Raw genomic sequence first — 21,035 nt, forward strand, 5'->3', positions numbered from 1 at the left:
CCTCCATCTTAAACAGACAACCCCGCCTGGTGTAACTGTCCCACAAGCCATCCAGCAGCTATTGAAACGTGCGTCTCTTGGCTTCTTTCTCCGCCTCTTCCTTGACCTTCTGGGTATCTTGCTGCTGTTTCATCTCGCGCACTTTGGCGAAGACCACTTCGCGGAAAATGGCACCCTTGATAGTCTTGGAGAGAGCCTTCTTGTCGGTGGATAAATCGGTTTGATGGCTGGAAAAGGAGTCGTCGCCAAAGTCGGTGTCTTCGGGGTCCTCTTCCTGGATTTTGAGAGCCTGGATGCGGTTGGCGAGCTTGACCATTTCGATGCCGCGACGTAGCCTGGCCTTGGCCATGTACGCCTTGATCTCGGGCAGAAGGTTGTGGTCGGTGGCGTTCTCGCCGCTTAGCCACGGATGCCGCAGCGCCTCCTGAAGACGAGAGTGAGCCATCGGAAGATTTGGGGGGACGGGACGGGAGGGGACGGGGAGCAAGCGGTCACGTACCTCACTAGTCCATCGCCTTTCCGGCTTCGGTTGCAGGAGACCCAAGATGAAGTCCTTGGCATCCTGGCTGACGTCTTTCCAGTACCGCTCGTGGAAGACGATCCGTCCTGACGAGCATTCGTCGATGAGCTCCTGGAGACTCTCCGACCGGAAGGGCGAGTAGCCGCAAAGGAGGGTGTACGTGATGACGCCCATAGACCACATGTCGACCGGCTTGCCGTGACCCTGTTTGAGCATGACTTCTGGAGCCGCATAGCCGAATGAACCCGCCATGGTGGTGAGGACTTCGCCCTTTCGGTCAAGCATCTTGGCAATGCCGAAATCGGCAAGAACGAGCTCAGAGTCGAGATCTCTGCTTATGTAGAGGAGGTTCTCCGGTTTGAGATCTTTGGGCGCTCAGGTTAACAAACTTGGACGCCAAGTCCGCACGCCACAGGACATTATGTGAGGCTGAACTGACCTCGATGGACTACATTATTCTTGTGGAGGTAGTTCACGGCGTCGAGAACTTGCCTGATGGTCTGCGATGCGTCCTTCTCTGTGAATTTTCCCTGCTCGCAAATGCGGTCGAAGAGCTCGCCGCCCGTCGCCAGTTGGGTGACGATGTAATACTTGTCCTATGCTCGCGGTCAAACGAGACGGACGAATTGGTGGGTAAGGCGCAAGGCCAACTCACCCTCGACTCAAACCAATCCACGAATTTAACGATATTGGGGTGGTGGAGGCGCTGGAGCATCTCTAGTTCGTCGTAGACCATTTGCTCGTTGCCCTTGACGTTCTTCTTGAGAATGATCTTGATAGCAACCTTGCCAGTAGGGCTATCGGCCTCCCGAACGACGCCATAGGTACCGGCACCGAGTGTTCTTCCGAAGCGGTATTTGGATCTAAAGACCGTCCACGGCTCGTTAGGCCTGTCACGTCACGTTTCGGACCAGGATATAGGGACGCACTTCTTGTCGTAACTCTCCGGCTGGCCACCGAGGCGATTGAGCATATTAGAGACTACAAGCGCGAAATTCGTCAGCGAGAGATCTGTGCGATTGAGAGATACTTGCGACCTGACGTATAGTGGGAGGGCTCGCAGGTATAGCATACAAAAAGGGGCAATGGTGACTGGCATTAGGAAGTGGTGATTTGAAGGGCATGCGCAAAAGGCTACGCAGCGACAATTTCGACTTACAGCTCATGTTGGACGAAGTCAAAAATAGTCGCAGAAGGTCAGTAATCTAGAAAGGTTCGTCCGTAAGTTATTCGAGAAGCAAATGATGTTGATTGAGAGTAAGAGGGCGTGATTTTTCTGACACCCCGCCCACCAGTAATAAGTAGTGGGTGCGAGTGATGGAAGAAATTGAAGAGGACCGGGACTTCTGGGGATGTCGTTTTACAGTCGGTAGCAAACGAAGATAAGATGGTCCCTCAGAGTGGGAAACAGAAGGATTGGAGGCAGATCGATGAGGGGGTTACAGCTTGGGAGAAAGAAACGGCCCACGTCTTGGGTGCCTTAAGGCTGACGGATGTGGGGTAAATGGCGTCCACTGGCGGTGGTGGAGGAATGGGAAGCAGGTCGAAATGACGAGATATCGGTCGAAGAGAAACGAGACGCCGCAAAGTCGTATTTTGAGGACGTCTCGTAAGAACTTATATGGGAGTTTCCCGACAAGATATCAGTTGGCGATATGCTTCCTGGGTGAGATTGGCGCGGGGAGGGAGTGGGAGGGTGAGCAGCCACGAGGAAATGAGGGGCACTGAATTGGGAGGTGCTCTACTGTACGTACCTTACCAACTTACCCAGCGTCTTGTCTTCCCCACATCAGTCCCAGTTCCACTGCCCCTTAGGCTGATCGCTAGACGGACCGATGGTCTGGAGGGTAACAAATGAATATTGTACAGTGAACATGGCGTCAAGCGCTGAGATGCGGGCATGGAAAGTATCTGATACCTGCCTGAGCTCACACCGACAGCCCAGTTGACATCCTAGAGTGCAGGCATGTCACAGTCACATTCATGTTGGCCCTCTGGCCGTGGGTACGGAGGAGGTACCAACTAACAAGCCCAGGGGCAGTTACAAATCCCCAGATAAGATGCGGCTTTCCGACAACCTGGTATTTCCATATGGCTTGTGATACTCACAAGCTCTCAGACACCCACCGTACCCTAGCTACCGCAGGTGATGGTGACACGCATGATCACTGATAGGTATACGATGGAGAGCGATGGCACCCAGTATGCACAAAGAATCAACACACAGATATTGTGGACTGGATGTGGTTCTTCGGCTGAAATTGTCACGTTTTATCCGCCCTAGGGGCCTAGCCAATGAAGCTCCAACGGTTCTAAACACCTCCGTGATAAGGCTGAAACTCCTCCTAGCCGGGCAGGATAGCGTGGGTGACCGAAACTCGACCGCCATAGTGGAGGTTGGCTGCTCCGTGCGATATGAGCATCTCCTCCAACGATACCAAGCAAGAAAGGAGGCAGCCACAGGCAGCCAGGCATAATACTGGACTAGTTGCATACATCAACTGTCTCGGGATATTTCCACATTTGTTGTGACAAGTCTCTTCGTATTGCCGACGAAGGAAATGCCACCATCTGCGGAGATATTTCCACTTCATCGCAATTTGATTATACCGACACGCTCTAGCCAAACAGCCGAGATGATAAGATGGGATGTCGCTCATGACAGCAAGTCCTCTTGGGAAAGTTTCAACCCCTCGTATACAGTCACACGCTCGGTGAAATGAGGAAGAACATTTCTTGACCTAAAAAAAAATCCTTTGCCGATGACCTACCACGCCAACCCAAACCGTTATGATTCCCATATTCCAGGCTTTGCGAAGCTCGCCCAACGCCCAAATGCAAACCACAGAGTACTTCGCAAGCAAACCACCATTTGTGAACAAAGAGGGAACTGTCGCTTAAACCGTGTTATCATCGTAGTAGAAGTCGATGTCGCGTGGTCGTTTCCTATTGCTCCGGACAAACTCCTCGTCTCCAGGCGGTCTTTCGTTCTTGGAATTCCCCGTCAACATGCTCTGTAAGCTCATGCACACCGTCTCCACGTTTTGAACAGGACTCCACCCTTGGCTTCCGAGGAGGTCGAGGCAAATTATGCCGTTCGAGTAGATGTGAGGGTGGGTGGGAATCGGGCGATCGCTTTGCTTGATGAAGGTTACTTCTGGGGGTTCTAAAGAATTGAACACGGAGAATGTTAGTCCAAAACCTCGGATTCTGCCATTCATCTTGCATCCAGTGACCGCGACAAGAAGGAGTCTAGGTAGGCGTGAAAACGACTACTGGACGTACCGATGGGGTATTGCGGAGAAAACCTGAATTTGAGTCTATAGACCTCGCCGCGGTAGATGGGGTTGTCGTCTAGGACTCGTATATCCATGAGCCATTCTTCGAAGTTGTCGGCTGAGATTAGGTCAATGCCTGGGGGAAGGCCATTTTTCAGCTAGGGAGGAACGGCCGAAGTCAGTTGATACTGCAGTCAGGCTCAGTTGGCAAACGTCCACGGAAGCCTAGACACAGAAGAGCCATTCGCGGACAAAGGGATGAAGGCCAAGACAGCAAGGCGTCTGTAGACGATGGCGCCGGGTCAGAAATCATATACCTTGGAGAGTTCCTTTGCGAGTCTCTTGGAAGCGAAGCTAGTCATGATGTTCGCACGTGTGGTCGGCACCAAGGCCAACTTAAGAGACGAAACAGTATGGTGACGTAGTCGCAGTGCGTATGGGGCCTGATTGTTTTGGTTTCATGCGTTATGGCAAGTTGATAGATGATTGATGCCGGGTCTCGCACTCGGTTGATAACTGACGACCAAATCTAGAATACCGGTAGTGGTGGCGGCGGTGGTGGTGGTAGTGGCGGTGGTAGTGACCGCGGTGGATAGAGCAAGACGCGGCAGGTGGATTAAAGGTGAGAGAGTTGGAGTGAAGTATGGAGTGTTATCCGTAGTATTACTGAGTGACTGGGGAGGGGCTCTGGGGCTGACGACCCCGCAGCCCACCAAAGCTAAAGGCGCATACAGAAGAGACCGAGGAACATGATTCCAGTACTCCGTAGTTACCTTGTGTAATTGCACGAGAACTCGTGCCACACATTCACGAGTTCGTAGGAAGTATTATTAAATCAACTACTTACTCGGTCTGCCTTTTTCCATGTTGGCCGACAGGCGGGTTTTAAGAGAAGGGCCGTCATACTATTTGTGCATGATCTGAGGTACCTCACCGGTAGTGATTCTGAAAGCTCTCTGATAGGTCGGTCATATGACCAGGGCTGGATTGATGACTATGATGTACTTCGTAGGTAGCTACGGAGGATTATTAGCTTCATTGTACAGATCCACCTGACGGAATGAAGCTTCGACCTTTCCTGGTCATTCGCCATTCGTTTTCCTTCCCTTCTCCTCACCGAGCTTCAGCTAGCTAACCCACCGGCTCGTCCTCTCAACCACATGGGGCCGCAAAAATGGCTTCTCGAGTTGGGTTTGATGCAGACCAGATCAAAGACAGAGCTCGCAGAGACTTGCTGAACCTGCTCGAGGGAGTACGTAAGGCTTTCTCTGCCCCGTCTGCCATCCTCATCGCACTCGCCCTCCTCATGGCTGACCACCCGTTCCTCTCTAGGTTCGTGGCAAGAAGAACTTGGTTCTTGAGCGTAGTTTGGCTGGACCCATTGGAGCCATTGTCAAGGTCGCGACCCTCCAAGAGTATGGCGTCGACAAGTTCTTCTTTCTGGAGAACAACAATACCGACACGAGCCAGCGCAATGTCATCTTCGTCGCCCGTGGCGAGTGTGCACGGCATACCCCGTCCATAGCAGGTTAGCATCTCTCCTGTGTCGTGTCCTAGTAGCGCTATCATATCATACTCTCGTCTTTCTCAATTATTTTCCGCTGCGCGCGTAGCCTACTTCAGTTGGCTCCAAAGTAGACTTTGAGGAATAAAGCCCACTCCTCGTCGTCCGTCAGTGAGCCGAATATTGAAATATGCACGTTCTCCTATAGCATCACTTGCGTCCTATTCACAGAAGTTGATGCTATCATAACGCGCTGACATTTTCATCAGATCACATCCGACGATTGCAGCGAGAGAGCCAAACCGGCCATGAATTCCACATCTTTTGGGTACCCCGGCGGACCGTTGTCTCGGACAAACTATTGGAAGAGGCAGGCGTCTTGGGAGATGTCAACATTTCCGAACTACCGCTCTACTTCTTCCCCTTGGAAAAGGATGTGCTATCCCTTGAACTTGAAGACTCGTTCCGCGATATATATTTGAGCAAGGATGTGACGCCCTCCTTTTTGATGGCCAAGGCATTGATGGGAATCCAAGAGAAACACGGGCTTTTCCCTCGGGTCATTGGCAAAGGCGACAACGCGAAACGCGTGGCCGACTTGCTCTCGCGCATGCGACAAGAGATCATAGCCGGCGATGACACGAGCACGACCCAACGCAGTGGCGGCCTGAGTCCGAGCACAACTATAGAAAGCGCTATCATTATTGAACGCGAAGTCGATTTCGTCACCCCTCTTCTCACTCAGCTGACTTATGAGGGTCTCATTGACGAGGTGTTCGGCATACAGAACTGTCAGGCAGAGGTGGACACGACCATCGTGGGAGCCCCATCTCAAGGGTCTGCGGCGGGGGCACCAAGCGCGCAGGCACGGAAACGGAAGATACAACTAGATTCATCCGACAAGCAATTTGAGCTGCTCCGCGACAAGAACTTTGCCATTGTTGGGAGTTTCCTAGGCCAACAAGCCCGGAGGCTCCAGAGCGTGCAGAAGGATTACGAAGGCCGGAATAGTAACAAATCGATCGCTGAGCTTAAGGACTTCGTGAGCAAGCTTCCCGCGTATCAACAGGAACACCACAGCCTCCGCATACACACCGGGTTAGCTGAAGAGATCGTCAAGTACACAAGAACCGATCAGTTTAAGGGACTCCTGGAGGTCCAACAGAACTTGGCTGCCGGTGCAGACCCTTCCTCGCAGTTCGACGCTATCGAGGAGCTCATTGCTAGGGGAACGCCGCTGCCTGAAGTTCTGAGATTGCTTTGCATATACTCGTGTGTATCAGGCGGCGTCAAACCCAAGGAATACGACCAGTTCAGGCGCCTGATTCTAGAAGGTTATGGCTACCAACATCTATTGACCCTCCATTCTCTGGAGAAACTCCAACTCTTCCTATCCCGATCTTCGCCCCTGGCGGGCATGATACCCATGTCGGGGGCAGTCGGAGGAGCAGGCAACAAGACCAACTACACGCATTTACGAAAACTTCTACGACTGATTGTGGATGAGGTGCGGGAGGACGACCCGAACGATATTGCATATGTGTATAGTGGCTATGCTCCGCTGTCAGTTCGGCTGGTACAATGCATTCTCCAGAAGCAATACCTACTCACCGTGACCAAGGGCAATGGCGTGACAGGGACAACTGGTTCGTCTGCGGCACAGGGATGGCATGGTTTCGACGAAGCAGTCAAACATGTCCGAGGACAAACATTTTACGAGCTCCAGAAGGGCGAGGATAAAGCTGTCAAGGCTCGCGCTCTCCTTTCGGGCGGAGCAGAGAAGCAGACTGTCTTTGTTGTCTTTCTAGGAGGCATCACATTTACTGAGATCGCAGCTCTCCGCTTTATCGCAAAGCAGGAGGAAGGTATGTTTGACCTTAGCCTCGCCCTTTATGGGTTTTCTTTCTTTCTTTCTTTTCTTTTTCCCTCTCTGTCAGACGAATTGCTAATGCCGGGGTACTGACATTTGTTGCATGATTAGGCCGAAGAAACATCGTCATCTGCACAACATCGATCATCAGCGGGAACAGAATGATGGAAGCGGCGATTGAGAAGGAATCCTTTTCGAAAAATGCAAGTCCGGGTATCTCAACACAATAACGGGCGTGATATGCCCAAATACCGGAAAGGCGTTCGGAGTCAACTCGAGAGTTCATGATTGGATTAAGGATACGATCACTGTCGATATGGGGAGGCTCCTGACTGGGCGTGTTCTAGTACCTAGACAATAGCTGGCTGGGGGATTAATACCATGATGGAAACATTGGACCCTCGACATTTACTCCGAGGCGATTACAGATGTTCGAAAATGTCACCCACCAGATGTGACGTCTGTCTCTGATACCACTTGTGTTATCTTCCGCTATTATGATGCGTCTCATTTGAAGGCCGCTCACGGAAGCCTGGTTTGGCCGTAGTTCTTGTAACTACGGCTAGAGCTCCCACAGAGGAGTAGCGCTCATCGTCATTCGTGATGTCGGCGTGAAGTCCGGACGGAGGGCGGGTCTTAGCGGAAGAAAGAAATCCAAAGTAACAGAAAGACTCTGCGAGAAACTATCGTCGTCCCAAATATATCAATGGGATAAGTAACCGGGGAATGTTGAATCCACGGAACACCGGGTCTGAAGCAGGTTGTACCACGAGAGGCCGTTACCTGAATTGCGGAGCTTGGATCGATTTACTGTCTTGGGCTCATCACATGATCTCCAGCCTTTGTCCTCCAATCAGAATGATGGAGCTTGACACTGCGAGTCGTTGGACGTCGCACAGAACTGCCAATCATGAGGGTACAGGGGGGGAACCACGTGACAGTAGCGCGGGCAAAGTACTCGGATGTGGAGGGATCACAGGACGATGGGCCCAGCACTTGCTGAGTTATATCAATTCTCCCTCACCAATCTCAGGGGCGATTAGCCCGGCATTCCCTTACGGCACCATCTATTTAGAGCCACTGAGGGGTTCTGGAGCTACAATTGATCGCTTCAATCTCTTGAAGCGCCAATCCCGGGACTTGTGCCACTGTCATCATCTTTTTTGACTCTTTGAGCCTTGAACCGATAGGTAAGATGTGTTGACTTATATCAGATCCCAAGTAAGAGATAAACGTTGATCAATACACTAACTCTGCTTTCTAAGGCCATTTAGACCTATACTGACACCATAAGTTCTGGTCAGGGCTGCGTGCGGCTCGGTGCAAGCTTGCTCTGATGGGCCGTCCCTTCGCTCCGGCCGAGCCACCATCCGCAACTACCGTCTCCCATACTCGCTCATCGACATAACCTCGGGCCCGGAACGAACATTCTACAATGAGAACGAGCCCAAGATCTCCGAGTGATTTGGGAACCGGACTTGGAAAAGAACCGCTCAGTCAACCTCGGCGTGTCGGCTCATCATCATATATATCAAATTCGACACCACCCAGATCAGGGGGCCTCAGCCACCGCCCATCCCCATCTCCTCGGGAGGACCCTGAGTCCCCCGCCGGCAGCCATACTTCATCTGGACCAGTCTCGGAAATTGGGTCTGAAATCGTCGTTCAATCCGGAGACATGGAACTCGATGGCCCAGGTCTAGAAGATTCAGATATGGGGTCTTCAACCACCTCGCTTCATGCTGAGTATGTAACATACTGTCTCGCCTTTTCTCGGACAGGTTTCCATTTAAATCGAACCCCCTCACCCTCCTAGCTTGCCACATCTCTGAGGCTCCTCAGTACAACTTGTTCTTCTAACTATCCGATAGAGCCCCTGAGACCGGGGCACCACCAGCTCCTTCGACTACTTCAAGTCACCTTCAAACTGGTCACCGCTCACTCGAATCACCTTTGTCCCACGTGTCGGATCAGTCCGAATTATCTTCAATCCCGCCATCCGTGTCTAGCAAAGCTACCACCCCTGTCGACTCGGAAGCGATAAGGGAACTTGTTATCCCGCGTCCTCGGAACCTATCCCCAGCCTCCCCCCCGGCCTCCCCGCAGCCCACCCCTCGTAGGGCATTCGACATTAAGCCGAGATCGTCGATACCTGCGGGAATGGACGATGTTACATATGCAACACAGTGTCTCCGTGCTGCGGAACACTCGAGACTTGATCCGTACTCCCTGCACGAGGGGGAATACCGGTTGCTGCGGCAGCACATCACGCAAGCGCAAGTGACCACATATCTCCAGATCAGAAATGGCATTCTGCGTCTATGGTACTCGAACGTCAGGAGGCCAGTGACCCGTGAAGCAGCAGTGGGATGTGCGGCCCACGCGCGATGGTTTGACATGGCCAGCGTCTGCTTTGACTGGCTTCTGCGCCACGCCTACATCAACTACGGCTGTGTGGAGTTCCCCCCGGCTCCCACGATCTCAACAGAGAACCCTTGCAACCGAAAGAGGAAGACGATCGTGGTCATCGGCGCGGGCATGGCTGGCCTTGGCTGCGCACGGCAAATGGACGCCCTGGCCAAGCAATATTCCGACCAACTTGCGGAGCGCGGCGAGCTGCCGCCCAAAATTGTTGTCCTCGAAGGTCGACGCCGCATTGGGGGCAGGGTGTACTCGCGCGAGTTTCAGACAAAACCGGAGACACCCTTGCCAGGGTACGACGGGCAGCGGCATACTGCCGAAATGGGGGGGATGATTATCACGGGATTCGAGCGCGGGAACCCGGTTAATGTTCTTGTTCGAGGACAGCTGGGCCTCCCATTCCGAGTCCTGAAATCGGATACCACACTGTACGACTCCAATGGCCGTCCCGTGGAGCCACTCAGAGATGATCGAGTGGAAAAGCTTTATAATGATTGTCTCGATCGCGTTAGCGAATTCAAGTTCAAAACACAACCCTCCAAGCTCATCAGGGGCAATTTACAACTTATCCAGACGGGTCGTGAGATCACGAGTGATGGGACCAGGACCATTAGCGAGCAGGAAGAGGCCCTGGCGGCTCTTCCACACGCACCGTCTGTTTCGGAGCAGAACGTACCTGAGCGGGTGAACCGCGTTCCAGTCTCCTCTGACAAGTTGACCGGTCGCGTTCACACAGAGCCGGGTACCCCAGCGACCAGCAAAGCTTCAACCAGGGCCTCACAGTTTGGGTGGACATTAAAGAACAGTGTTCACGAGGACTCGACTGTAGATCTCTCCCAAGCCGCATCGAATCCTGATGCGACACTGGGTTCCGTGCTCGACGATGCCATCGTTCAGTACCGGTCCCTCGTCGACCTTGCCGCTCTAGACCACCGTCTTCTCAACTGGCACATCGCGAATTTGGAGTACAGTAACGCTACCAATCTGTACAAACTCAGCCTTGGCGGCTGGGACATTGATGCCGGTTACGAGTGGGACGGTAAGCATACCATGGTGGTAGGGGGGTATCAAGCCGTTCCCCGAGGTCTTGCGGAATGCCCGACACCCCTCGACTTGAAGACAAAATCACCGGTTCGGAATATCAAATACGCAACCGGCGATTCTCCTGCTCCCTGCATAGTAGAATGCGAAGATGGAACCGCTGTTGAAGCCGACATTGTGGTCTCGACTATTCCACTGGGCGTTTTGAAGCAAGGCAGCGTTGGCTTCGACCCACCCCTTCCAGAATGGAAACAGGGTGCCATCGAACGCATCGGGTTCGGTGTCCTCAACAAGGTGATTTTGGTTTACAAAGAACCTTTCTGGGACACTAGCCGACACATCTTTGGAGTTCTTCGGGACGCTCCCAACAAGCATAGTTTGATCCAGAGCGAGTACGCTTCTAGGCGTGGGCGCTTCTTCCAGTGGTTCAATGTTTCCAAGATGACGGGCTTGCCTTGTCTCGTGGCTCTGATGGCTGGCAACGCCGGATTTGACACGGAGCATGAGAGCAACGACAGCCTCATTGAGGAAGCCACCGTTCTTCTACGCAAGATATTTGGTCGGAGTGTACCCTACCCTGTGGAGGCGGTAGTCACTCGCTGGGCTTCAGATCGGTTTGCTAGGGGCAGTTACTCGTCATCTGGACCCGGCATGCATATCGATGACTACGATGCCATGGCGCGCCCCGTTGGCAACTTATATTTTGCCGGGGAGCACACCTGTGGTACACACCCTGCCACTGTCCATGGCGCATACTTATCCGGACTGCGGGCCGCGTCGGAGGTATGGGATGCCCTCCTGGGCCCGATCGATGTCCCAACGCCCCTCAAGCGTCCCAAAGAAAGCAGGCCGTTGTCACTAAAGCGTCGGATGGCTCGCGAGGCCAGAGATCCAGAGTATGCGCGTATCGAGGCGTTCGAGAGGGCTACCTTGAAATTCGTCGTCGGTCGGATCGGAGAGCGTCCCGAGCCTCCTGGCAAGTGTTCTGCCAATGCCTATCTTCTTTTCAGCAAGGACTTCTTCGAGGTGGCGAAGAAGAAGTGCGAGGAGGAGCGGGCTGCGACTAAAAAGAAGGTCCTTCCCAACGACGTTAGGAACATGACATCCAAGATGTGGAGGGCTGCCGGCCCGGAAGAGCGGAAACCCTACGAAGACAAGGCTGGCCAGCTCAAGACGGAACACGCTCGGCTACAAGAGGAATTCGAGGAAAAGCTGGCCAAGTGGGATGAGGAGTGTGCCATCCTGCGGGCCCAGTACGAAAAGGAGCATTCATTGACATCAGACTCCCTTAGCCAGACGCCTGACAAAGGCAGGCGCGGCGGTGGCAGCAGTAGTCCACACAAGAACAAACACCGCAAGACAAGCAGGCCTATTGATTATGCCGAGAGCAGCGATGACCCTGATCTCTGACGTCTAATGCTACGATTCAGAAACGCGGGCCATTTGCTTGATGCATGTGCTGCTTTGGCGGACGGGCATGGAGCAAAGCATTAGGGAAGGACTGCTTGCGCGGGTTATCCTCGTTTTCTTTTGGCGACATGGTGTGGCCGAGAAACCACAACAGATCCACCTCCTTTATGAAGGAGAGCTGGTTCTTTAGTTTTTTCTTCTTCTTTTTTCTTTTTTTCCTCTTGCTTTTTTGCCTTTCTTTTTGCGAATATGTATATGATATCGTCCAGGCGTCATACTTGGGTGCTTCGGTAGGGACTTCAACTTGAGGCGTCCAAAGAGGATATTCCATCGTGACAGCGCTGGCGGCCCTGAAGGCTCAGTAGTTAGAGGCGTGGGCGCGGGAACGGGAACGGCGTTGGCACTCTGAGCACGGCTTCGTTCGAAAGTGACGACAAATAGAATAGTAATTTCAACCCCGAGTTGTTCTCAGCAAAATTTGCGAGACTTCATTCCTGCACGAACTCTCCAAATATCTATCTTGTGCATCCGACTGAAGATCGGCAATGTGGCGGCTGAAACATGAGGAAGCACTACATTTGGTTTAGGAGGAGTTTATTGTGAAGGGTTTGGTACACTGAGGGCATGTATCGCCATCATTTCGAGAGCTTGATACAAAGGGAAAAGGGATGCTATGGTATTTCTCCAGGCTCGTGTGTCCCCATCGATTACATGTCCTCTGAGGCCGTCGCACCAGTGATAATCTCGACCAGTTCGCCTGTGATGACGGCCTGGCGGGTTCGGTTGAACAGAATCTGGTACTTGCTGATCATGTCACCAGCGTTCTTGGAGGCGTTCTGTAAGGAGAAGTGCGTGTCAGCATCGAGAGACTCCTTTGGCATAGAAAACCGTTGGGTGTCCAAAAGCCAAAATCCGTAGTAGTAGTACTCACATCCATGGCGTTCCGCCGGGCAGACTGCTCGCAGGCGTGGCCCTCAGCGAGGGCCCAGTAGAGAGAGTTGGCGAGAGAATACTCGCGCAGGTTGGCAAGAACCTCGTCATCGACCTCGAAAGCAGAGAAGTTGGCTATAAAGAGACAAAGACAGAAACACGTCAGAACGCTAGAACTTCTTCCAAGGGGTCCTATCGAGATGTCTTCAACCGGGCCAACTCACCAGACGCGGCAATAGCCTCCTCGTTAAATGCCTCAATGATGGCGGCCTCGTAGCTCTGGGCGTTGATGAACTTGTTGTAGAGGATCTTGACGTCAGAGTAATCCCCGGAGAGCTGGGTGATCTGGTCGGCGATGGCCTGGGCATCGGCAAAGGTAGGGACGTCCTTGCCAATACCGGCAAAGCTGAGGACGATGTTCTGGCCGTTGGTACGCCCGAGCTGGGCCTTGCACTTCTCGCCAAGGATGACGAGGTCGAAGGGGGGACCATCGGGCGTGGTACGACGAATGTAACGGGACAGACTGGAATGGATGCCACCGCAGAGACCCTTGTCGGAAGAGCAAACAACGATGAGCTGCTTCTTGCCCTCACCCTCGAGGGGCTTGGTCTCAGCGGCCTCGAAGACTTCGTTGGATGTCTCGCCGTATTTGCGGGACTCGGTCATGGCGCGTTGAGCCCGCGTCAGCTTGGTCGACGCCACGATCTTCATCGTGTTGGTGATCTTCTCGATGTTGCGGATCGACTTGAGACGGTCCTCGATCTCACGGAGCGTGGCGTAGGTAGCGACGGCGCTGGGGCTGGTGGTTCCAGCAACACTGTGGCATCGCATCCATCAGTATAGTCCCATACCATGGGGGAAAAAACCCTCTTATTTTTTTGCCCCCTCCGAACACATCGCTTTTCGTCGCTCTTCAGGCCCAATTGACCCCCCGTTTGTCCCATCGTCCGGTCACCGAGGAGTCCAGCTGAGGTTGATGGCCACTTACCGAGGAGCCGAAGCGACAGCTCGCAGAGCTGGCCTTGCCGCGCGGGAAAGCATTATGACTGAGGAAAAGAATGAAGCACGGCCTTTGCCTAAGGGTGACTCAATCGACCGCAATTATCCTCGAGGTCAATTGACGGGTATAGCGGTAAGGTGTATTGAAGATAATCGATCGGATGGGAGAGGTTATTTTCATTCCTGGCAAACGTCCACTCTTCGGGCTTTGCCGGCTAAACCGAGCTTGGCTTGGGTTGGGGCGCATGGAAGGTCACGTGATAATACGGGTGGTGGCGGACGAGGCGGCGCGGTTCCCCCATCTGGATTCTTTCTTCACTTTTACATAACGGCTCGGCCCATATCATCGAGACCTCTCTCTCCTTCCCTCTTGTTTTTATTTTCCTCGCTTCCTTATTCCGGGCCTACAGATAACTCTCGTTCTTTACCACACATACATATGGGAAATTGGCGACTTCCCAGCCCTTCTATTCTCTTTTTCGCCAACTTTTACCTGCGCATTGCTCCTACAACCGAGTTGTAAGCCAACTACGGGCTTTAGACTTGTGCCTTTGGAGCGCCCTTTCCTTGTCAAGCAGAAAACCACAACTCTCGTTACCACCAACCCATCTCCCTTTATCTCCTTTCCTTCTGGTCCGCAACTATTCACAGGGCCTAAAAATGGTCACAATGTCCGACTCAGACGACGATATGCCTCTCGCAAAGTCGAATGGCCATGGTAAGTGATAGCCAACTTGTCCTTTTGCACTCTCATTCGAACGGCTCCTTCGTCCACTCGACCTTCCTCGATGATTCGTGTCCACAGAGCGGCATTACCTCGACCAATTCATCACAAGTGACATTTTCTAACATCTATCCCAGTCTCTGCCGCCAGAGTAACAGAAGCCGATGACAGAGCCATGGACGAGTCGGCATCGAACGCTAAGCCTGCACCTCCAGGCATTTCCATCCGCAACGGCCCGGTTGTCGATGGCATGGATGTCGATGCTCCTACCGCGAATGGCAGCGCAAAGCGCAAGTCCCGTTCCTCCGTCGGGAAAGTCAATTACCGGGATGGTTCCGATAGCGATGATAACAAGCCCTTGGTATGTTGCCCTCGACGCCCGGGATGGCACAAGTTTCGTTGCTGACAAGCCCGATTCTCCAGGCAAAACGACAGAAGAAAACAGCTGTCGAGGACTCGGACGATGACGACATGCCCTTGAAGAAGAGCCGGAAGCCACCCTCCTACGCTGAGACATCACTCCCCAATGACGACGACGACGACGACGACGACGAACCTCTCAGCACGAAGCTTGCAAAGAAAAAGGCTTCTATCGAAAAGCAAGCTGCGAAAGAAGCCAAAGCCATCCGGGCGAGCGAGAGCAAGGCAAAGAAGGCGGCTGGCAAGAAGCCGGTTAAGGAAGAGTCTGACGACGAGCCGATTGCCAAGACGAAGCGGGTATCCAACGGCGTCAGCTCCGCCAAGAAACGAACCAAAGTCGAGTCCGATTCGGACGAACCCATTGCGAAGAAGAAGAAGGCTCCTACGAAGGCTCCTACGAAGGCTCCTGCAAAGGCGACGCCAGCCAAAGGCAAACAGGCCACGCCTGCTGCTAAGGGCAAGGTGAAGAAAGAAGAGAGCGAAGAGGCCGAGGAGGAAGAGGAGGACGACGCTGATCAGTGGTGGAACGAGCCCAAGAAAGAAGATGGCAGCATTCAGTGGGACTCGCTGGAACACAACGGAGTGCTGTTCGACTACAAGTACACTCCGCTTCCCAAGCACGTCAAGCTCATTTACGATGGCAAGCGCCTACAACTGCCCATTCAGATCGAAGAAGCTGCTTGGTTCTTCGGCTCCATGTACCATTCGAAGCTGCACGTTGACAACCCTACCTTCCAGAAGAATTACTTCAACGACTTCAAGGAAATCATCAAGGAACATGGTCCCGTTAGAGATACGGACGGCAATGTGGTCGAGGTGAAGGATTTCCACAAGATCGACTGGGAGCCTCTCGCTTCCTATGCCGAGCAGCAGGCCGCCGAGAGGAGAAACAAAACGAAGGAGGAAAAGAAGGCTATCAAAGAGGAGAAGGAGAGGCGAGAGGCGCCGTTCCAGCACTGTTTGTGGAATGGACGCAAGGAGAAGGTCGGAAATTTCCGCGTCGAACCGCCCAGTCTCTTCCGTGGCCGTGGCGAGCACCCCAAGACCGGCAAGATCAAGAAGCAGGTCTTCCCTGAGGACGTCACGATCAATATCGGCAAGGGGGTCAAGATCCCAGAACCTCCTGCGGGCCACAAATGGAAAGCTGTCGTTCACGATAACAAGGCGACTTGGCTGGCGTCGTGGCAAGAGAACATCAACGGCGCATACAAGTATGTCATGCTGGCCGCTGGCAGTTCGGTGAAGGGCAAGAGCGACTACCAAAAGTTTGAGAAGGCGAGAGAGTTGAAGAAGCACATCCTCAAGATCCGGAGGGATTATACCAAGGACCTCAAGAGCGAGGTCATGGCTGATCGCCAGCGCGCCACGGCCATGTACCTGATCGACAAGTTTGCTCTGCGAGCGGGCAACGAGAAGAACGCCGAAGAGGAAGCAGAGACGGTGGGTTGCTGCTCTCTCAAATACGAGCACATCACCTTGAAGGAGCCCAACACGGTCGTTTTCGACTTCCTGGGCAAAGACAGCATTCGTTTCTTTGACGAGTTTACCGTCGAACGGCAAGTCTTCAAGAACCTCAAGCTGTTCAAAAAGCCGCCCAAGACGGACGGCGACGATATTTTCGACCGCCTCTCGACTGCGCAGCTGAACAAGCACTTGAAGAGCTACATGGATGGCCTGACAGCCAAGGTCTTCCGTACCTACAATGCATCCTTCACCATGTCACGTCTGCTGCAGGAACTTCCCGTCAAGGACCTCACCATCGCGGAGAAGGTCAAGCTCTACAATGACTGCAACCGTGAAGTCGCGATTCTGTGCAACCACAAGCGGACGGTCGGGGCCAGTCATGCGGCACAGATGGAGAAGTTGGGCGACCGTATCAAGGGGCTCCGGTACCAGCAGTGGCGCAGCAAGAAGATGATGCTCGAGCTCGACCCGAAGCTGAAGAAGAAGAAGGGAGCCGAGTACTTTGAACTGGATCCCGAGTTGGACGAAGCCTGGATCCAGTCGCACCAGGCCTTCCTCGTAGAAGAGCAGCGCACCAAAATCACCAAGAAGTTCGAGAAGGACAATGATAAACTCGTGGCCGAGGGTTCCAAAAAGATGCCCGAGAAAGAGCTTAAGGAACGTCTAAAGGCGGCAGATGAACTGGCGGCCAAGTTCAAGAAGGAGAACAAGACCAAGAAGGTCGAGCCTGAAGGCAGGAGCCCTACTGTCGAAAAATTCCAGGACGCCGTCAAGAAGATCGACGAGAGGATCAATACTCTGAAACTCCAGGCTGCTGATCGCGACGACAACAAGGAAGTTGCTTTGGGCACAAGTAAAATCGTGAGTACACATGCATCTGACTTGTCCGTTCATTCATTCCCACACCATATGCTGACGATACGTTTCTAGAACTACATCGACCCTCGGTTGACGGTCGTCTTCTCTCGAAAGTTCGACGTCCCGATCGAGAAGTTCTTCTCCAAGACTCTTCGAGAGAAATTCAACTGGGCGATTCAATCCGTCAAGGACGACAAGTGGGAGTTCTAGGGCCGCAATGTGGCATAGGTGCTCTCGGTGAAAGTCTCAGGGGTTTGGCATCCATCTCCCATACCGTTTTTTCCATCAGTCGCATCTTTTAAAGATGCTTTGCAATTTTGCACAACTCTGGTTGCTTTTATCCACGCATTTTCTTTCGCCTACTCGTTTTCTCTCGCATACCTTGTCCCTCGACCGGCCATTTTGGACGGCGTTCGTTAAACCAGTCCTAGTCTGCAGCGTCTTTTATCCTTTTTCTGGCAACAGGAGGCGCATCACGGTTACCTCCAAGGGGGAGGGCCCGGGCCCTAGAGTGAGGGTCGTCGCATTTTTGGCGGTGGCATGAGGGGCGAAGATATATAGCTTTTGCTTTCTCCCTCTTCATAGTTCTCCGGACGAGGGCATCATACTCGGGTCAGTGAGACACGCCCGGGTTAGCGTAGAGGTTTCTGGCTAGACATATAGATAGTCAATCAGTCCATTTCAGATCCCATGTGTGTGCTATCCCAGTTGAGGGATCTTTGTTTTCTTGTCTTTGCATGTCTTTGCATGTATGTGGTAGCCGCTTCAATACGACGATCCGTCGTATAGCGCAACGTCTTCGAGAGGTGGATTCGTGTGTTGAAGTAACGTAGTCTCTAGGCACATATTCAGTCAGACCTTTCTCATTGGCGAAAGATTCATGTCATCTCAACGAAGACAAGAGTGCTGGACGCATCTACATCAAATGTATATATATTGGCGTTCGTATCAACCGTCAATGTCGGTCTTTTTTTCTTCCCCAAGCAGACCAAGGGCATCGCTATGCTAACCCAAACTCCTGAATAATGAATGAAAGAACAACAAGCTATCTTTGATTCCTTTTCTTAGTACATGCCGAAAATCGAAAATCAATACTGGTTACATCCCTTTCCATGCGCCGGCTGTGTGGTGTGTCTCGATCTGTCTATGCAGAGAGGTAAATCCCAACAGCTTTGTATATCGTATATGCTTTATATCGTATATGCTTTGCATTCCCCATTCAGATGATTGCCATTAAAAGAAGCGGTAAAATAATGAGTATAAAGTCCGCGGTAGATGGTACAGTTTCGCGAATGAAGAATAACCGAGGTTTTGGGTTGGGTGTAGTAGGTATAGAAGATATCGTTAGGTGCAGAGGATGACGAGATAGCCGACGAGAAGAGAGATGGGGATGAAGAGGGTATGCGGGGCCCGGAGGGACGAGGCGGCGCCGATGGGCATGATCTTGCCCTCCTCGGTCATGCGCCAGCCTTCAGGGACGGAACCACCGGCAGGGCGGTCGTCGCCTTCCCAGGGCCAACCGGACTGCTGGGCGGTGTTCTCGTCGGTGCCGATGCCGCCGGGGGGCACGGAGGGGGCGGGCCCACGGTCGTCGGCGGCGGCGGTGGCGGTGGGCTGGATCTCGTCGGCTTTGCCCTCGTTGGCGTTGATCTCGCCGTCGACGGCCTCGATGGACTGCCAGTTGCCCGAGTTGTCGGTGTAGCGGTACTCCCGGCCGGTGGAGTAGTCGGTGACGGCGATGGAGCGGACGGCCATGTGGAAGGGCCCCTGGGAGAAGTCGGTGGGGCCTTTGGCCCAGGCGATGGTCCCCTCGGCGTTGGCAGGGTCGCCGCCGGACCAGGCGCCGAACTTGACCTGCATGGGGGACTGCGGGTACTGGTTGTCGTCGGCCTCGTCGTAGGTGAGGGTGCGGACGAGGGTGCCGTCGACGTGGAACTCGACGCGGTCCTTGGCCCAGTCGATGACGTAGGTGAGGTATTCCTCCTGGTTGTTCCTCTCCATATGGTGGAACTGGCCGCGGTTGTAGTTGGTGACCAGGCCCTTGCCGAAGTAGTTGGACTGGACCTCGTGGGGGTCGGCGCCGAGCCACTCCAGGTCGATCTCGTCGAGGGTGTCGGACTGGAGGACGAGGGAGCTGACGATGCCGGCGCCCTGGGCGGCTTTCATGTTGATCTCGACGCGGCCGAACATGATGTAGAAGATGGACATGAGCTGCGGGGCTTGGCCCGAGGCGGCTACGGAGAAGGTGACGCCGTCGTCGTCGTAGGTGGGGTTGCCGGCCTCGACGAAGGAGTTGACCGGGCCGTCGGTGAAGTCAACGTTGATAGCCATACCGAGGGCGGTGTTGGGTTCACATGTTGCTGTTGGTGGAGGGCGGGAAACGTTAGCTGGGCAACACAGACACAGGCAAAGGGGAGGGGGGCAGGAGTTTGGGGGAACGTACTTTCGAGCGGGTTGCAGTCCGTCCATGTTTGTGCTGATACTGAGGTACTTGTGAGTAGAGCAGCGGCTACTGCTGACAATCTTGACCTTGAGAAGATCATGGCGGGAGAGGGGTAAGGAGGAGATGGGCGAGTAGGGCGAAGGGGAGTAGAGGAACCAGGAGGAAAAGGTGTGGATGGCGGAAGCTGGTGTGGTCCAGGAAGGTGTGATACCCAGTCTGTGGGAGGTTGGGTAACGTAACGCTGAAGAGAGGAGAAGAGTGAGAAGGGGTCACTGGTTAGTCGCTAAAAGATAAAAGAGGACGAAAGAGGGATGGGGATATCGGATATTTGGATATTTGGATATTTGACAGGTCTTTTCCAGAGCCGCTTCACTTCATTTAACGGCAGGGCATAAGGTGGGGACATCATCTCCATCCTCTGTGGCAGTGAGCGAAGCCCAAAGAGCGGGAAGCGCTTGGCCATGGGGGAATACGAAATCCACAAAGTCTTGGAGGACGTGACGTTGATGAGTTGTGCGTCAGACGGGGGGGGACGTGGTGGTTGGGTTGGTGAGGTTTCGGCGCCCGATTCCGAGCCCGGGATGGGGGAAAAAGACCCCAAGGACCCCTGCAAGAAAATCAGCAACATGGCTTGGAAGCTACCCCTGTGGGGACGTACTCCCCAACGATTGGACGAAAAGTGGCTGAAAATGTGTGGCTGGTACACGTACACTGTACACTGTACAGGCACAGAGAATCTGGGTGGCTGGGGACTCTTGGGATGACGAACACTGACGGGTAGAGGAACATGGCACGAACATGACAAATTTCTCAGCTAAGGTACTGAGTAAGGTAGCTCAAGCTCTGAAACTACCTTACCTTAATTCAACAGATGGCGTATTCGCCGTTTGCTGTCCCTTCAGTACGAGGCCAAAAGGAATAAAAAGAATGAAAAGAAAAAAAGACGTTCCATAGGGCGATGGATGTGTGTCCCTGTCCCTCCAAAAGGTCAAAGTCAATTCAACCCATGTCACGTATCAACACCCAACCAAAACCAAAACAAACGGCCAGGCTCCAACACAAGTCGAGAGATACGGAGTATCGATACCTTACGAAGTCCCTCAGAGACCGTCCAACCCTGGATGGATCATGCATAATGAGACTTGAACCACGG

The 21,035-nt window shown here is 53.3% G+C and overlaps 7 protein-coding genes across 7 annotated transcripts; 3 read left to right on the forward strand and 4 right to left on the reverse strand.

The window, feature by feature from the left end:
• Nucleotides 1–58: 58 nt before the first annotated feature.
• Nucleotides 59–1,493, reverse strand: SODALDRAFT_340737 (Pkinase-domain-containing protein; the record flags this gene model as incomplete). The annotated part of the gene is made up of 5 exons (XM_028612980.1): nt 59–424; nt 500–885; nt 960–1,116; nt 1,176–1,410; nt 1,450–1,493. The coding sequence occupies 5 exons, from the start codon at nt 1,491–1,493 to the stop codon at nt 59–61; spliced, it is 1,188 nt and encodes a 395-aa protein (XP_028465267.1).
• A 1,564-nt stretch (nt 1,494–3,057) lies between these two features.
• SODALDRAFT_334559 (ubiquitin-conjugating enzyme) lies at nt 3,058–4,410 on the reverse strand. Its single transcript, XM_028612247.1, has 3 exons — nt 4,116–4,410; nt 3,806–3,956; nt 3,058–3,686 (listed from the first exon to the last, which is right to left on the reverse strand). The coding sequence occupies exons 1-3, from the start codon at nt 4,158–4,160 to the stop codon at nt 3,418–3,420; spliced, it is 465 nt and encodes a 154-aa protein (XP_028465268.1). The 5' UTR covers nt 4,161–4,410; the 3' UTR covers nt 3,058–3,417.
• Nucleotides 4,411–4,937: 527 nt separating this feature from the next.
• Nucleotides 4,938–7,692, forward strand: SODALDRAFT_334560 (vacuolar protein sorting-associated protein 33A). Its single transcript, XM_028612248.1, has 4 exons — nt 4,938–5,050; nt 5,131–5,326; nt 5,572–7,167; nt 7,284–7,692. The coding sequence occupies exons 1-4, from the start codon at nt 4,973–4,975 to the stop codon at nt 7,400–7,402; spliced, it is 1,989 nt and encodes a 662-aa protein (XP_028465269.1). The 5' UTR covers nt 4,938–4,972; the 3' UTR covers nt 7,403–7,692.
• Nucleotides 7,693–8,607: 915 nt separating this feature from the next.
• Nucleotides 8,608–12,044, forward strand: SODALDRAFT_280057 (lysine-specific histone demethylase; the record flags this gene model as incomplete). The annotated part of the gene is made up of 3 exons (XM_028608211.1): nt 8,608–8,922; nt 9,054–11,485; nt 11,729–12,044. The coding sequence occupies 3 exons, from the start codon at nt 8,608–8,610 to the stop codon at nt 12,042–12,044; spliced, it is 3,063 nt and encodes a 1,020-aa protein (XP_028465270.1).
• Nucleotides 12,045–12,521: 477 nt separating this feature from the next.
• On the reverse strand, nt 12,522–13,805 carry SODALDRAFT_401300 (ATP synthase gamma chain; the record flags this gene model as incomplete). Its single annotated transcript, XM_028615330.1, has 3 exons — nt 12,522–12,880; nt 12,976–13,109; nt 13,199–13,805. 3 exons carry the CDS (start codon nt 13,803–13,805, stop codon nt 12,752–12,754), a joined length of 870 nt encoding a protein of 289 aa, XP_028465271.1. The 3' UTR covers nt 12,522–12,751.
• An 837-nt stretch (nt 13,806–14,642) lies between these two features.
• SODALDRAFT_279785 (DNA topoisomerase) lies at nt 14,643–17,649 on the forward strand (the record flags this gene model as incomplete). The annotated part of the gene is made up of 4 exons (XM_028608190.1): nt 14,643–14,691; nt 14,835–15,058; nt 15,121–17,442; nt 17,512–17,649. The coding sequence occupies 4 exons, from the start codon at nt 14,643–14,645 to the stop codon at nt 17,647–17,649; spliced, it is 2,733 nt and encodes a 910-aa protein (XP_028465272.1).
• A 704-nt stretch (nt 17,650–18,353) lies between these two features.
• SODALDRAFT_297682 (cell wall protein) lies at nt 18,354–20,432 on the reverse strand. The gene is made up of 2 exons (XM_028608828.1): nt 19,883–20,432; nt 18,354–19,799 (listed from the first exon to the last, which is right to left on the reverse strand). Exons 1-2 carry the CDS (start codon nt 19,980–19,982, stop codon nt 18,784–18,786), a joined length of 1,116 nt encoding a protein of 371 aa, XP_028465273.1. The 5' UTR covers nt 19,983–20,432; the 3' UTR covers nt 18,354–18,783.
• Nucleotides 20,433–21,035: the final 603 nt, after the last annotated feature.

This window comes from Sodiomyces alkalinus (assembly GCF_003711515.1).
Source record: "Sodiomyces alkalinus F11 unplaced genomic scaffold SODALscaffold_7, whole genome shotgun sequence".
In the NCBI taxonomy this organism is placed as follows: domain Eukaryota; kingdom Fungi; phylum Ascomycota; class Sordariomycetes; order Glomerellales; family Plectosphaerellaceae; genus Sodiomyces; species Sodiomyces alkalinus.

Excerpts from the sequence above, each read along its gene's own strand:
- SODALDRAFT_334559 (XM_028612247.1), bottom strand. The coding sequence starts at position 4,160 with ATGACTAGCTTCGCTTCCAAGAGACTCGCAAAGGAACTCTCCAAG. Across the intron at positions 3,957-4,115 it reads TCGCAAAGGAACTCTCCAAG|CTGAAAAATGGCCTTCCCCC; the intron begins GTATATGATTTC and ends GTTCCTCCCTAG. Across the intron at positions 3,687-3,805 it reads TTCTCCGCAATACCCCATCG|AACCCCCAGAAGTAACCTTC; the intron begins GTACGTCCAGTA and ends TCAATTCTTTAG.
- SODALDRAFT_334560 (XM_028612248.1), top strand. The coding sequence starts at position 4,973 with ATGGCTTCTCGAGTTGGGTTTGATGCAGACCAGATCAAAGACAGAGCT. Across the intron at positions 5,051-5,130 it reads TGCTGAACCTGCTCGAGGGA|GTTCGTGGCAAGAAGAACTT; the intron begins GTACGTAAGGCT and ends GTTCCTCTCTAG. Across the intron at positions 5,327-5,571 it reads GCATACCCCGTCCATAGCAG|ATCACATCCGACGATTGCAG; the intron begins GTTAGCATCTCT and ends CATTTTCATCAG.
- SODALDRAFT_297682 (XM_028608828.1), bottom strand. The coding sequence starts at position 19,982 with ATGATCTTCTCAAGGTCAAGATTGTCAGCAGTAGCCGCTGCTCTACTC. Across the intron at positions 19,800-19,882 it reads GGACTGCAACCCGCTCGAAA|CAACATGTGAACCCAACACC; the intron begins GTACGTTCCCCC and ends CTCCACCAACAG.